The 14,719-nt window shown below is 40.4% G+C and overlaps 3 protein-coding genes across 3 annotated transcripts; 2 read left to right on the top strand and 1 right to left on the bottom strand.

Moving 5' to 3' along the window:
• The first annotated feature begins 121 nt into the window (after positions 1-121).
• On the top strand, positions 122-4,913 carry lmod3 (leiomodin 3 (fetal)). Its single transcript, XM_079360402.1, has 3 exons — positions 122-1,065; positions 1,218-2,813; positions 3,460-4,913. Exons 1-3 carry the CDS (start codon positions 778-780, stop codon positions 3,505-3,507), a joined length of 1,932 nt encoding a protein of 643 aa, XP_079216528.1. The 5' UTR covers positions 122-777; the 3' UTR covers positions 3,508-4,913.
• LOC306834485 (PRA1 family protein 3-like) lies at positions 4,117-7,569 on the bottom strand. Its single transcript, XM_079360403.1, has 3 exons — positions 7,269-7,569; positions 6,434-6,651; positions 4,117-5,227 (listed from the first exon to the last, which is right to left on the bottom strand). The coding sequence occupies exons 1-3, from the start codon at positions 7,448-7,450 to the stop codon at positions 5,052-5,054; spliced, it is 576 nt and encodes a 191-aa protein (XP_079216529.1). The 5' UTR covers positions 7,451-7,569; the 3' UTR covers positions 4,117-5,051.
• Positions 7,570-8,259: 690 nt separating this feature from the next.
• Positions 8,260-13,512, top strand: LOC306833447 (NEDD8-activating enzyme E1 catalytic subunit-like). The gene is given in 19 exon segments (XM_079358699.1): positions 8,260-8,375; positions 8,478-8,531; positions 8,533-8,556; positions 9,503-9,626; positions 9,783-9,863; positions 9,972-10,054; positions 10,341-10,421; positions 10,507-10,550; positions 10,627-10,691; positions 10,811-10,966; positions 11,435-11,537; positions 11,668-11,778; positions 11,914-11,967; positions 12,322-12,358; positions 12,441-12,522; positions 12,614-12,714; positions 12,801-12,864; positions 12,953-13,007; positions 13,108-13,512. Coding segments are annotated over 19 exon segments (1,428 nt in total). The 5' UTR covers positions 8,260-8,355; the 3' UTR covers positions 13,197-13,512.
• Positions 13,513-14,719: the final 1,207 nt, after the last annotated feature.

Raw genomic sequence — 14,719 nt, 5'->3', positions numbered from 1 at the left:
GACCTCATGTGTAGAAAAGTTTACTCTACTTAGCAATATTGGTCTAGTAACACAACTTAACAATAATTTTCTGTAAATGCATGAAAGTTGAAGTAAGAATTGATTTAAACAGTACAATATAGATATTTCTATTAAAATGTCAGGAGTAGAAGTAAAAATTGATGTCGAAAGTAAATCCTCAACATAAGGACAGATACCAGAAACTCTAGTAAAGACAGAAATAAAGCAATTGAACTTGTGTCCAACCTCTGGCAGTCAGTTAGCTTAGCTTAGCATTAAAACCTGAAAAGAGGGAGCATTGGCATCCCTTTTCCTAAGAACATATCACTTCGTCAAGCTCCATCCTATGTTTATTGTTGTTGTGTAACACCAGGAGCTCTGGTAGACTGGGAGGAGCTCAGTGCGCAGTACAGATTGTAGCCCCCCCCCACAAAAAAAAAAAGAAAAAGAAAGTGCAGTATCACCTGCTGCTGTCAGTCCTACACGTTCCTTTGCCTGAAGCAACTGTCATCCCAAATGATCCTGATGGCCAGGCCAGCTGGGAGCAGGGGCTAAGAGAAGAATGCTATCATGTCTTTCCCCCTGCTAGCCCCTAAAATATCTTCCACACAGTTCACAAGGTTTAATTTTAGACTCCGCATGAGGCAGGAGGTTTGTAGCTGTGGCTAAAAGTCAGAGGCTCACTAGTTTGCTCTGTCCTGAGTCATAGATTGGACAGACAGTTATCCTTCCTTACAATATTTACAAAAGAAAGACGCAAAATAGCACAGCGCAAATATGTCAGACAATGGAGACATTGACGATCTCAACGAGGAGGACATTGACGAGGATGAAATCCTTGCAATGCTATCACCCGAGGAGCTTCAGGAGCTCCAGAGTGAGATGGATACTATGATTGCCCCAGATGAGAGAGTACCAGTCGGACAAAGACAAAAAGACCAGACAGAGAAGCCTCCAACAGGGACGTTTGACCATAGATCCCTGGTTGATTATCTCTACTGGGAGAAGGAATCCAACCGAATGCTTGAGGAGGAAAGAGTCCCTGCTACTTTGCTACCAAGTGAGGTAAGAAGTTAAATTCTCAAAAGAGGGTAACAAATCATTAAGGACTGAAGTATTACAATTAATCAAATAGTTGTTAAGTGTTATAGGCAGGATGAAACACATTTTTTTATGGATTAGCACAGTAACCCTGGAATGTTTGGTTGTTTTATCAGAAAACTTTGAGGGAGGAAGCTGAAAACAAAGAAAAAGAACAAAATACCGAAGATGGGGAATATGAAGTGTATGAAGTGATAGAAGAAGTTATTGAGGAAGAAGCCACAGATGGTGCAGACGGAGAGGAAATCATAGAGGAGATCATTGAGGAAATTGTGGAAGAGGTTGAGGAGAGTGATGAAAAGGAGGAAAGGCGAGATGACAGTGACAAAATATCTCCTGATGAAAATACAGACAAACCCGACGATTCTCCAGTCAGCAACGCAGAAAACGCAGTGCAAGAAAACAAAGCAGATGAACATCACTCTGTTTCAGAATCAAAGGAGACGACTGAGAGCGCAGGTCCAGAACGAAACGCACCGCAGGTTGAAGAGGCAGAGAAAAGTAAAACGATGGACTCTTTACCTCCCACTGAAGCTGAAGATCAGCCAGAGAAGAAAGAAGACAAGGATAAACTCCCGCAGAAGGAAGAGAGAAAAATTAACAAATTAAACATACCAAAGTTGGCCTTCAACAACATAAAAATGACATCAAGACCGTCAGGAAATGAGACGAACTTGGATTCTACGCTTGACAGAATACGCAACAACAACCCCTCGGTCACAGAGGTAAACCTCAACAATATTGAGAACATTCCTAAAGAGATGCTCTTGGACTATGTCAATGGCTTGAAAAAGAACAAGCATGTCAAAACTTTCAGTATCGCCAACACTGGTGTTGATGAAAACATCGCTTTCCACCTAGCCAACATGTTGCGAGAGAACCGCAGCATTACCACTTTGAATATCGAGTCAAACTTCATCACTGGAAAGGGAATAGTCGCTATCATCCGTTGCCTGCAATTTAACGAGACTCTGACGGAGCTGCGATTCCACAACCAGAGGCACATGCTGGGCCACCACTCAGAGATGGAGATCTCCCGTCTGCTCAAGGCCAACAACACACTCCTGAAGATGGGCTACCACTTTGAGCTGCCAGGTCCCAGGATGGTGGTGACCAACATTTTGACTCGGAACCTCGACCGTCAGAGGCAGGTGAGGAAGGAGGAGCAGAGGCAGCAGCAGGTGAAGGAGCAGAAGGAGATAATGCAGATGTATGAGAACAGTCTAAACTTGCCGCCTGGTTTTCTTGAGATGCTTGGGTACTTACCATCTCTGGAGCTCCTGCGGCAGAATGGGCTCATTCCACCCTCATCCGATCTGAGCGCTGTACCTCAAACACAGAAGCAGACCCATCAGCCAGAGGTTCAGAAGACGCTCAAGCACAAAAGCACGCCTGAACAACAAAGAGTCGAACCATCAAACTCGTTGAGAGACGTGCAGCTGAAGAGGACTCCGAAGAAACGGGACCCTTTTCTGGATCTTGACCCGAGGGATAACTCGAGACCGGAGAGAGCAAGTTTCCAATTGAGGAAGACTCCCAAAGTGAAGGATACTGGCAGTGAAGAAGTAACGGATGAAAGGGCAAACCTGAAGGACGTCATTAAGACTTTGAAGCCTGTCCCACGTAGACGAGTAGAACCAAAAGTTGACCTCACACCTCGTGATCAGCTCCTCTCTGAGATCAAGAAGAGCAGTGTGGCCTATCTGAAATCTGTGAGTAAGAAAGGGTTTGTCCTGTGAAATGAAACAAATGTAATACTGCGCTGAGAGGGAATTTATTTTTTATAAAAAGATTTGCTGATGACAGAGTTGAAAGTTCTCATTTCTTATAGGAATCTATTTATGCTACAAGTGAACATGGTACCAAGTCATCAAACTGTTTCTAAAATCCTGTTTTAATGCTTCTGGTTCAGCATTTTGACTGTCGTCATTTTAGTAATTTGGACCCAGGAGTGACCACATTTGGACACGAGGATATAAATGGCTTTATCGTAATCCAGGTTAACAGGTTGTCGTTGTTGTGACTTGTCAATCACAGAGTGACACGCCCAAAAGCCTAGCCTGCTGTATTGTACATCTTCCTTATAACGGTACAAAAAACCCCTGCAAAAAGTAGGAATTGAAATCATAAAATTCATAACAAAAATCTTTAGGGAATGAGTCAAATGATAGAGATACATTTTCTCACTTTCACACGATCTGGTTTCACACTTTTTTTTCTCTAACTAGAAGAACGACTCCTTTGAATTTGCTTTAACACCAAGTGGCTACATCCACTTTAAAAATAATATTTTATACTTTCTAGATATTCTGACACTCAAAGTGATCTCTAAACTTTTTCTTCTGCCCCCGCCTGCAGGTGCCGCTCCCAAAGGTCCTGGAATCAAGTGAAACCAGTCTCCTCTAAGGCGCCAACTTCAGCTGTGCAATTTATTCTCTATACTGTTTGTTTTTATTATACACATTTGGTATTAGTCACTCTACAATTATTTGAATGAACTATATTTATAAGAGTGAACTATAGTTTAATTTCACATTAAAGATTGGCTGGTTTTTCTTCCTCTTATTTTGACCCTCATTAATGATTTAAAAAAATAAAGGCATACAAGACCAGAGATCACTATCACAACAGTCTGTCTTCAGTTTTGAAATTAAAATGTACTTTCACTTTCCTTCATTGCTATTTAAACAAAAACACATTTCAGTTATTTTACAGACAACATCTATATTTTACTTCAAGTTCTATGTTTAATAATCTTTTTTTTTTTTTTTTTTAGAATTTTAGCATCCATGACAGTCAACCTCTCTGAACAGCTGTGTGTGAGGGTAGCATGGTTTACACAAACTACACTCCAGATTGTGTGAAAAGCAACGGGAAGCTGTCGCTTCATTGCAGAGAGGTGTAGATTAAAGTGTCATTTAAATGCAGAAAGAATGAATTACCAACAAAGAACTTGAAGGTAACATATTAAAACATTGATGTCTCTGAGGTAACAAAAGAGGTAACAATGAGAAATCAAAGTCAGGCAATTTATTACGTTTTGTCACACTGCTGAAGTGATGTCCTTCATGTGATGCAGATGTTTAATAGTATACACATCTGCATGCTATATTTTTATTTAAAGAAAAAACAGGTCCAAAATAACAACAACAAGCATATATAAATATATATATATACCATGACACAACCTTTTAAACAGTAAAGCTTCTCTTGCCATTCATTTTTCAATATTGCATAGCTGTGATCAGAGGGGATACACTTAGTCCAGCCTTTATGGTCAGGAGCTGCAAATCTTTTCCAGAACAAGAAACATTGAAGTCCCAGAAATATTTTTCAGGCCATGTAACACAAACTGACCTCTGATCAGTTTTCCCACAGCTTCTGGAGTGACACGACTTATTGCTGGTTATTAAGCAGTGTGGGTCATTCAGTGAAAACAAAATCAAGCATGCTTGTTTTGAGGTAGCAAACAAAAAGAAACTTATACTTTGATTAGAACAATACTATTGGTATCTCATAACAGCATTTGATATTGTGTTCAAGCATTTTACTTTTAATTTGATAAGATATATGGACTGCTAAGTGCATTGTTGACAAGGTAAATTAATGGTTGTTGATCTCTTTTTTTTTTTTTTGGTGCAGGAATGCTCAAACCTTTGGTAAATGTGGGTGCCCTTTGACTTTCAACATCCTAGCCACACTGTGATTGTGCAAAACATGAAAATAATATTATCCATTTCCACACAGTGTAAACTAACACAAAAGAAAAAGATAATAAGGGAACCCCAAATGGATTTAAAAAAAAAAAAGAAGAAGAAGATAGGAATGCTAACATAATTAACTTGACAAATTTGACACTTGGGATAGAAATTTGACACTTGGGATGTTACCGTGGAAATTTTAATCCATAATCTATGACACTTCCTTTTTATACACCGTTGCCCGGATCCTTATTCCTTCAGTTTGCTCTCAATAAAATCCTGAATCTTGTTCATCCTCTCCTCCTGCTGATCCAGCAGGTCCATGATGATGCCCATGGGAGTTTTCTTCAGCCCAACGCCCTCAATCTTGTTCTCCAGTCTGTTCTTCATGTTGCGCAGTCTCAGCGAGGCATGGATCAGAACCACTGGAGGGGATACAACAGCGAGTTATTTCGATGGTTTTTGCTGCGGGGAATATAAATAAATACATGATGGAAGACGAGTAAACAAAATGTGATACTGCTTCATCTCGCGATATTAAGCAGGCATTGGGATCAACATGTCTTTTCTTTCGATGTCAGACGAATGCTGACTGTATGACATCAGTCAGTAAATGTGGTTCTCTCCCAATCAACAAACCATAGCAACCCGTCAACACAGGCAGCAGTGGGCAAGCCTCCTGGGAAGCCATCAAACTGTCTCATCTATCCGCTGTGATTAGAGCGGTAACATTTGCTCCAACGATCCCACCCATCAATTATCTAAACCGTTCTGCTGACGGTCTGACTCGGAGAGTATTTAGAGAGCTCAAACGAATCCAAAACAACACTTCTGAGCTACTGTATCGCTCTTCATACAACACTGACTTCATTTCACAATCTGTGTGTTCACGGAAAACGTTTCAGTGAAACTGTTTCAATGCAGTGTCCAAGCCCTACAGTGAGTCAGAGTGACAGTGTGCTGCTTGGAAAAACTTGTTCACCCACAGACAAACCTAAGTTATGAATTTCTGTGTGACTCAGAGGCCCCTTTGAAAAGTTGTCATGGTTCAGCGTTAGCCAACGATTGTTTACATTACATTGATGGGAACACACGATCATAGTTCCATTTACTGAAGGCTGAGTCTTTAAAGAAAACTACAAACTGTTTTAAACTTTACTTGCAGCGTACTTCCTGGATTGTATAAATTGTATAAAAAAAACCAACCTAACTCCATATGCAAAAGAAAGCTGCTGTCAACGAGGGACTGTATTTGACCAATTAGAATCCAAACCTCAAAATTGCACGTATTAATGTGACTGTTTAACCTCTCAGCTAAATCCAACTTTGCTGTCCAAGTCTTTAAAGTCAAGTTTGAGTGTGACAAGCTAGAAGAACCAAAAGGAAGCTTAAATGAGCGAGCTCAATCTTTACTCTGTAAACTCCACCCTTTAGTTGAGGCTACATATGAAATTCCAAAGTGAAACGCTCCAATCAGGATGGCTACAACAATACATCTGAACCGCCCAGCACACATCCAGCAGTGTTTGAAATGCATGCTGTGCGCCCAGTGATTTTGTTTTTAACAGTACACAACATGTGATTATTTAAGTAAAGAAAATACAACGCTTCTGGGAAGCACTGAGACTTACACAGCAAAGGGAAGGTGATTCCAAAAATGAAGACCATGACGCCACCACACAGTGACAGCAGAAAGTAACTTGTGACCATGACGCCGACGACAAACAGAGTGGGGTTCTTCTTTTTAAAGTTCTTCACCATGGATTTGTTCTCTCCCGCCCACACTGAACCCATGAAGACCAGCGCCACCACAAGTCCTCCCAGAAACATGCCGAATGGGTTCAGGAACCTGAGTATTATAAAAAAAAACAAAAAAAACATAGCATAATACAGTATGTCTTTAACTTGATTGAATGCATTTTAATTGACAAATAGCACAACCTGCTGGTGACAGGAACAATTGCTGACATCCTGGACAGCTGGTGTCAACCCACTTGAGGGCACAATGCCTACAGGAAGGCCTCAACATTTCCACTACATCATCCCCAAATTAAAGAAAACTACCAAACTAAAATAACAGCCACTTATTTGAAGTGATATGTGGCAATATGAGCTACTAATATATTCAGTATCATGCATTCTTACAAACACTACAATCACTATAAGTAACTTTACTTTTTAGATAAAGAGTACCCAGGGTTGACAATTTCCATGGACAACATTAGTATTAGTTTGATGTTGCATATAGTTTCCACTGGATATTAATATGAACGACAATGTGTGACTGCTAATAGGCCTAGACAATATGAAAGGCTAGAAATTACTAAGTGTAAAAGTGCATGAAAGGTTTTTTGTTTTTTTCTCAAGAACGCTTCAGTCACAGAAATAGGCTGTGTGTTCATTAAGGGTGTGGATGGAAGGTATGCAGGGCCAGAGAAGCTACGTTAGCGTGCTAACAGGACTTACCCTACAATGATGAAAACCACCAGAGCTACGGCGAAGTAATTGGTCTGGTAGTAGAGGAGATTGCTGATCACTCTGTTGTTCCACTTTGTCAAATCTCCGAACTCAGGTTTGGCGAAGCGATCCGTTCCGGGGAAGAAATCATCCCACGGTCTGAGGGGTGCGAGCTCCATCTTGGCTGCCATGACTTCAACGTGTTCACGACACACAAACAAACACAAACAGACCCACACCGCACGCGCTGCGTAATCTTTTTTGACAGGTCAGCTGATCGTGAAGGAGGAGGAGGGGAGGAGGGCGGCGAACGGGAAGCTGTAATCTCGCTCAAGGTATCGCGAGAGTTAGATCTTTGGATGTTTGGAGTTAAACTTGCGTTCTTAATGCGCATAAATATGAATACAAAAACATGAAGCAGTGGGAGAAACAGCACAAGAGCAGAGGGTTACCTCATTGGGAGAAATCTGTAAATTATTAAAGTATTATGATTATGATTATGATTATGATTATTATTATTATTATTATTATTATGTTGCACCCAGAATAGTTGCAAAAAACAAAATTAAAAAAAACGTGAGCAAATGTTACTGTATTTAATAACAATGTTACTATTAAAAACTGTATAAAACAATATACAGTTTTATTTACGGCCTGTTCAGATAGTGTGGCATTTGTAAATTAAAATGTTAATCCTGAAATGAGAATGTGTGAATGAATGAACGCTGACCTATAATGCTGATATATAAACACATTCAAATTTTTAAAGTCACAATGAATACAATATAAACAACATTTCTAATTTGTGTTGTGTTTTTCATACCTGTTTTAAAACTTACTTTCACACAACGCTGAGCTGGGCATCAGTTACATTTGATCTCAATATTTATCATGGGCTTATTTTATTTTATTTTTTTAATGGGGAAATATATTTACTCATAAACTGCAACGTTGTACAAACAGCTCTTACGGACCGTGTGGTTTAGTGAGGAATAGGACATTGTTCCAGTTTCCTCTCCGCGTGCAGCTGCAGACTGTGCAGCTTTGACACCCGGAAACACGTCAGTCACAATCGAGGACATGGGACCGTGAAAGTATGGCGGATGCCGAGGAGCCGTAAGTCTGAATGGACGAAAAAACATCATTTTACCCTAGTTAAACTCTCGCCTTTGTTGTTACCCCGGCATGTTCAAGCCCCGTTTTATTTTCTTCTTCCAGGGAGAAGAAAAGAAGGCGAATAGAGGACCTGACTGAGAAGTTAGTGACCAATGCTAAATAAAGGTCTGACTGGCAGCAGGTAGCAGCGACTGCTGGACCAGGAAACATGAACATCGACATTTTTACACATTTGGACAGGCACAAATTGACATTTTATGAATTTATAAACTTTGTAGATGAACATGTATCCATTCACAGTGTGAAACATAATGCATGAGTGGACCATCCACTACATCCTGTATCGTTGTTGCAAAAATAAACCGTGTCTGAATTCACAACGCATATCTTTGTACCAATTCAACACTGAATACTGTGCAGGTCGTTTCAGCAATGCACTATGTTAAACACTTTATGTATTATGTACACTGTCACTTAATCGAGTTGACAAAATAAAGGACGATCACTGCTGGGGAAAAAAATGCACCAATATGAATAAAACGGCACCTAAAAACATGGAGTGGAATTCTATACTTCCCAGATGTCTGGCGGGGCATGTGTTGTACATTTTTCTGTTGCATTGAAACAGGAAAATGTATTTCTTGTAAAGCATTACATTTCAGCCATTTGGTGATGAAATGATACATGTGCTGCAATGCCATCAGTAAGTCACTTCTTAAAAGGGCAGTGGGTCTCAGTTTCTGTGACCACTGGACAATAAATACTGTCCGACTTCTGAGTGCATAGTAAAGACGTTTTCCTTTTTAACGGTTCCTTTGGATAAAAATCTCCGGGGAAAATTCAAGAACAAAATACAAGAAAAGTGCAGAATATTAGTCTTGTTCGACTGCAGTTAAAAATGCTGGTTTTAATACTATAGTGCACTGAATCTACAGGCCCATTTCTTGTCATTTCATCTCCAATGCCCCCAAAAAAAAGAAAGCATCTAAACTGATTGCTTTCATTGCCTTTTTCATTCATCTTTTGAGGACATTTCCCCTGCATGCATTTATTAGAAGAACATTGACTTTGCATTGTAAGAAAGAAGAAGAAGATGTGTACCAACCACAGTTGTGTTGTGTGTCCAGAATGGCTGTAGATGGTGGACAGATGGACGGCGGTTGCGACTGGGATGGCCGGTGGAATCACGTGAGGAAGTTTTTGGAGAGACCTGGCCCCTTCACCCATCCTGACTTTGAGCCAAGCACTGAGGTGAACCTAAAACCCTTCCATGGAAACTTAAATGGCTGTTTTCACGTGAACCACTCTTGTGTGATGGCGAGATGCAGCTTTACACTCTTCATTGATGCTAATGCTTCACAACTCAGTACATTGTCGTTTTATTGACGTGGTTTCCTTTTGTCTCAGTCTCTGCAGTTCTTGTTGGAGACGTGCAAGATTCTGGTCATCGGTGCAGGAGGACTTGGATGTGAACTTCTTAAAGATCTGGTAGGACGAGAATGCAGACGGTATTAAATTGCGCGAGTGTGAGCTGAGCGGCGCCTTCACTGGTTGCATCTTTGGATACCTTCTTACTGTATTCTTGTTCTTGTGTAGGCCCTGTCCGGTTTTCGCCTTATCCATGTGGTTGACATGGACACAATTGATTTGTCCAACCTCAACAGACAGTTTCTTTTCAGGTATGTTTTTACTTCATTTTCCTCCTCCAAAAATCTAAAAGTAATTATATAGTGAGTAGTGTGTGAAGATAAAACTGCTTGCTAACATGGTGTAAGACACTCCTGTACATTGTTATTACATTTGATGTTGTCTTTTGATATTCCTGAGGGGGCGTGTATTTACCTGAAGGTGACTGTGCTATTGTTACAATTCCCCCCCCGGGGACAAATAAAAAAATTCCAGTGTGTTTAAAATCAGATGACATTCTCCTGTGTTGCACACTAACAGTCATACGCATGTATTTAGGCCCAAAGACGTCGGACGACCAAAGGCAGACGTCGCCGCCGACTTTGTCAACAGCCGCATCCCCGGATGTAAAGTGGTTCCGTATCCTTTGCAGCACAACAGTTGACATTATTGCGCCTTTTATCACACGTAACAGTGATTTTTATTCCTCATCGATAACACGCAGTCACTTCAAAAAAATACAAGACTTCGATGAGTCCTTTTACAGGCGTGAGTATTTTTTCCACGGAGATGTAGCAGAGCTTGTCAAGTCAGGACTCTGTTTAACGCAGCCATGTCTCTGCAGAGTTCCACATCATCGTCTGTGGACTGGACTCCATCATCGCCAGACGCTGGATGAACGGGATGCTGGTAGGAAAGATTTTTTTTTTGTTAAATGTCTTGACTTTGTCTGATTTGCCCCCTATTGTACATTAGAGGCCCTGTAGGTGTATTCCGTGGTGAGTTGTGACCTATCCTACCTTCTCTAGATATCCCTCCTGACCTATGAAGATGGAGTCCTGGATCCCAGCTCCATCATCCCCCTCATTGATGGAGGCACTGAGGGCTTTAAAGGAAACGCTCGTGTTATTCTGCCCGGCATGACTGCATGCATCGACTGCACATTGGAGCTTTATCCTCCACAGGTCACTTACTTACAGAAACCTACCTTATTAATAATGATTCATGTAGATACAATGTCTGCTTTTTGTTTTTAACGAGGGATAAAGTACAATGAATACATCATTACATATGACGATAACAAACCTCTTAACATTACAACAAATCAGTCATATCCCTTCATCTCCTCTTTAATTGTGAAAAAGAATCTGTGGTGCACAAGCGGTGCTGTTTTCGAAATTATGTTTCCATCTGTTAGGGGGAAAAAAAACATTGGTTGTAAAAACAGGCAGTGATAATCACAGCCTTGATTATTGGGAGAGAAACAGATCAAATCTCACATACCGGCTCAGCAGTCAAATCTGAACCGAAGGTCTAAGCAAAACATCAAGAAAAGTAAAACTCAAGTCGAATAGATGTAATTTTTCAATGTCTTCTGCTTCTGCTGCTCTTTAAATACATTCATTGGATGCTAACTTTCATTTTATCCGCAGATTAATTTCCCCATGTGCACCATTGCGTCAATGCCTCGGCTACCAGAGCATTGCATTGAATATGCCAGAATCTTGCAGTGGCCCAAAGAAAAGCCATTTGGAGGTAAGCTTAAATACGTACATCCTGCCTATTTGTTCTTCAGCGCACGTCATCACAGAAACCATTTGTCCTTCTGCCAGTATATGACATCACTACAAAGACTAAAAAAGCAGTGTCTCTCTGTCTCATCTAGAAATCAGCCTGGATGGGGACAATCCCAAACACATCCAGTGGGTGTTTGACAGAGCCCAAGAAAGAGCTGCAGAGTTCAACATTACAGGAGTGACATATAGACTCACTCAAGGTCAAACACAGTTAATAATTCAATGATGAAGTGGAACGCGAGGGAGTTGTTTTGTTTGTAATGGAACTGAAACGTTTTGTTGTCTTTCTCTTATGGTGAGCCGAATTCATCTCAGTGACTGTTTTTGTGCCACAGGAGTCGTGAAAAGGATCATCCCTGCCGTGGCATCAACGAACGCTGTTATTGCTGGTAGGTAATGTTGCCAGGGAGACATTATGGAAAACAATTATTGCAATACGTTTGTGTCTTTTTTTCTGTATATCAATACAAATGGACCCTTGGCTAAGCTGCCTGTAATAAACTACAAAGACATTTTTCTATGCAACCTCTAATCCATAAATGTAGCTGTTTGTTAATGATGCAACCAATCACAACAACCAGAAACTAAAGTAGGGGGAAGGACATCAGCAGGAAGCAATATTTCAACTTTTTATCCATCACTTGTTCGTGGGTTTCCAGATGTTGAGGGCAAAAAACAAATGAGGACCAGCCTTGAATGAATGCACCACGCATGATACTGAATGTTGTCCTTGTTCTCACCAGCTGCCTGTGCCACTGAAGTTTTTAAAATCGCTACAAGGTGAGAAGCTAAAATGAGTCTCCCAATTCATTATTTTCTCACCTGATTTGTCAATGAAACATGAAATGTTTTTTGTTTGCAGCGCGTACATCCCGTTGAATAATTACCTGGTGTTCAATGACGTGGACGGGTTGTACACCTACAGTTTTGAAGCTGAACGAAAGGTGTGTGTGTTGTGCGCTCGATGTCACCAGGAAACCTGTTCTACTTTTCTCTGGACCAAGAGTAACGAGTGTTTCTCATTTGGTTGAGCAGGAAAACTGTTCAGCCTGCAGCCAGGTGCCTCAGGATCTCCAGTTTTCTCCTTCTGCTAAATTACAGGAGGTCTTAGAGTACCTTACAGAAAACGCCTCTTTGTGAGTATTCAGATTTGTATTTTCGTAATGCTCCTTTAAAAGAAAAAAAGTTCATAATGTTGACATTGTATATAAATATTTTGCAGACAAATGAAATCCCCAGCAATCACCACCACTCTGGAGGGGAAGAATAAGACACTGTATTTGCAGGTAATATGCTGAACTTAAAACGAGAATCTGGCATGAGGATCTGCCATCTTACTTTATAATAAAAACTATGCGTACTATTTTCTTCCAGTCAGTTAAATCGATAGAAGAGCGAACAAGGCCAAACCTCTGCAAAACTTTAAAAGGTAAGAAAAAAAGGCACTCTGATGGTTCTGTGTCCGGTCACTGTGACTCTACTCACATTCACCATGACCTACTCAATATACCCGGTCCTCTCTGATGCAGAGCTGGGTCTGTCAGATGGACAGGAACTCGCCGTTGCTGATGTCACAACGCCCCAGACGGTCCTCTTCAAGCTCAATTTCACCACCTGAACACAACCATTACGACGCAGCATTGATCAGACTGACTGCACCTGAAAGCATACTGGGTCTTGCGCCACAAGATTACTGTGACGCTGCAGTCGCACCTTTGATGAGACGATGTAAATAAGATGGGTAAGGTGTCCCATGTGGGATAGGATTGGCTGTCATATAAATATGGATTCATGTAACAACATAGTTTTTTTTCCATTAGTAACGTTGTTTACCTCTTTGTGTAATATGTCCTGTGTTGGTTTATCCTGTAGTTATGACAATAATGACGTGTACTGTGCCCTAATAAAGTTTGTATATCATGTTTAAAGGGGAAGCGTCTTTAAACAGATCAGTTTGTCGTCATTTTTCAGTTAGAAGAAACGGGTCAGCTTCACTGTTTAACATGAAGTTCATCAAAAGCAACATTTTGGTGTGGGAAGACGGGATGCCTTAAAGTACATTTCCCAACATACAAGATGACATCTATAGAGGGAAATATAATACCTTTACAGTTTGTGTAAACAGCTTCTGTAATCGTTTAAGTTAAGAAGATCTTATAATATTATGATCATATGGCTCTGACATTTAATAATATCACACCCTTAAATAGGTTAAGTATAAACATCAAGACTTTAGAAAGCCTAAGCTTAGAGCAATTGATTATAAATTCATGTAATGGATGTGCTTAATGTTTTGCTTAGCGCTACAGGCTTCAATAGCTTTGTCAATATTACCAAATACTGAATCTTTAAAACATCTATTTTAAGTTGGTTTTAAACGTTGAATAGCCTCTTGTGAGGGTTTTGAATATTAATGTGTAATTTGATGTGTTACTCTTGAGTTGTTCGATATCAACGTATTATTGGATAACAATCATCCCCTAGTCATTTAAGTTTTACATCACCTATGATCACCTATTGGCCTACACCACATAAGCAATGTTATGATGAATATCCATAACACACTTGACTATACAACATATTAGATGTAACACCAGAAGCATCTCTCAAACATTACATTTTAAAGCAGTCAACAAAGGGATAGGCATTGACATGTGACACACACACACGCACAGACTTTGAAACTCCCGGTACTTTGAGTGGCAGCAGCGCTGTCCTCTCGCCAGTCCTCCTGTCAGTACAGCTGGATGCAGCGTCAGAGAACCTTCTCATCCTTCCATCCGGACTTAAACTTGTTTAAGGTTCTTTTTTTTTTTAAAGCAAGCTGAATCAGCTGGGCCTTGCTTACGAGCTGCATACTGCACCGATGCTCTGAGAAGACGCTTTGGAGCATGGAGAATGAGTTTTCACACATCAATCAATCTTTATTTGTATAGCGTCAATTCATAACAGGCGTTATCTCGAGACACTTCACAAAAGCAGGTAAAGGACCTTACTGTTTGTCTGTTAACATTAACGAAAGAGCAGGTAACAAGATCATTATGTTTACAAAAAGCAGGTTAAGGACCTTACTTATGGCTGTATTACAAGAGCCCAGCTTAATCCGTCACAGCGTGGCAAGAAAAAACTCCCTTTTAACAG

This window comes from Symphodus melops (genome assembly GCF_947650265.1).
Source record: "Symphodus melops genome assembly, chromosome: 13".
Taxonomy (NCBI): Eukaryota; Metazoa; Chordata; class Actinopteri; order Labriformes; family Labridae; genus Symphodus; species Symphodus melops.
The sequence above is the reverse complement of the archived record's forward strand: the minus strand, read 5'-3'. Positions and strand labels throughout refer to the sequence as shown.

Coding starts and splice junctions, on each gene's coding strand:
- lmod3 (XM_079360402.1), top strand. CDS start 778: ATGTCAGACAATGGAGACATTGACGATCTCAACGAGGAGGACATTGAC. Junction 1,066..1,217: donor CTACTTTGCTACCAAGTGAG/GTAAGAAGTTAA, acceptor TTGTTTTATCAG/AAAACTTTGAGGGAGGAAGC. Junction 2,814..3,459: donor GTGTGGCCTATCTGAAATCT/GTGAGTAAGAAA, acceptor CCCCGCCTGCAG/GTGCCGCTCCCAAAGGTCCT.
- LOC306834485 (XM_079360403.1), bottom strand. CDS start 7,450: ATGGCAGCCAAGATGGAGCTCGCACCCCTCAGACCGTGGGATGATTTC. Junction 6,652..7,268: donor GTGGTTTTCATCATTGTAGG/GTAAGTCCTGTT, acceptor TATAATACTCAG/GTTCCTGAACCCATTCGGCA. Junction 5,228..6,433: donor AATCACCTTCCCTTTGCTGT/GTAAGTCTCAGT, acceptor TATCCCCTCCAG/TGGTTCTGATCCATGCCTCG.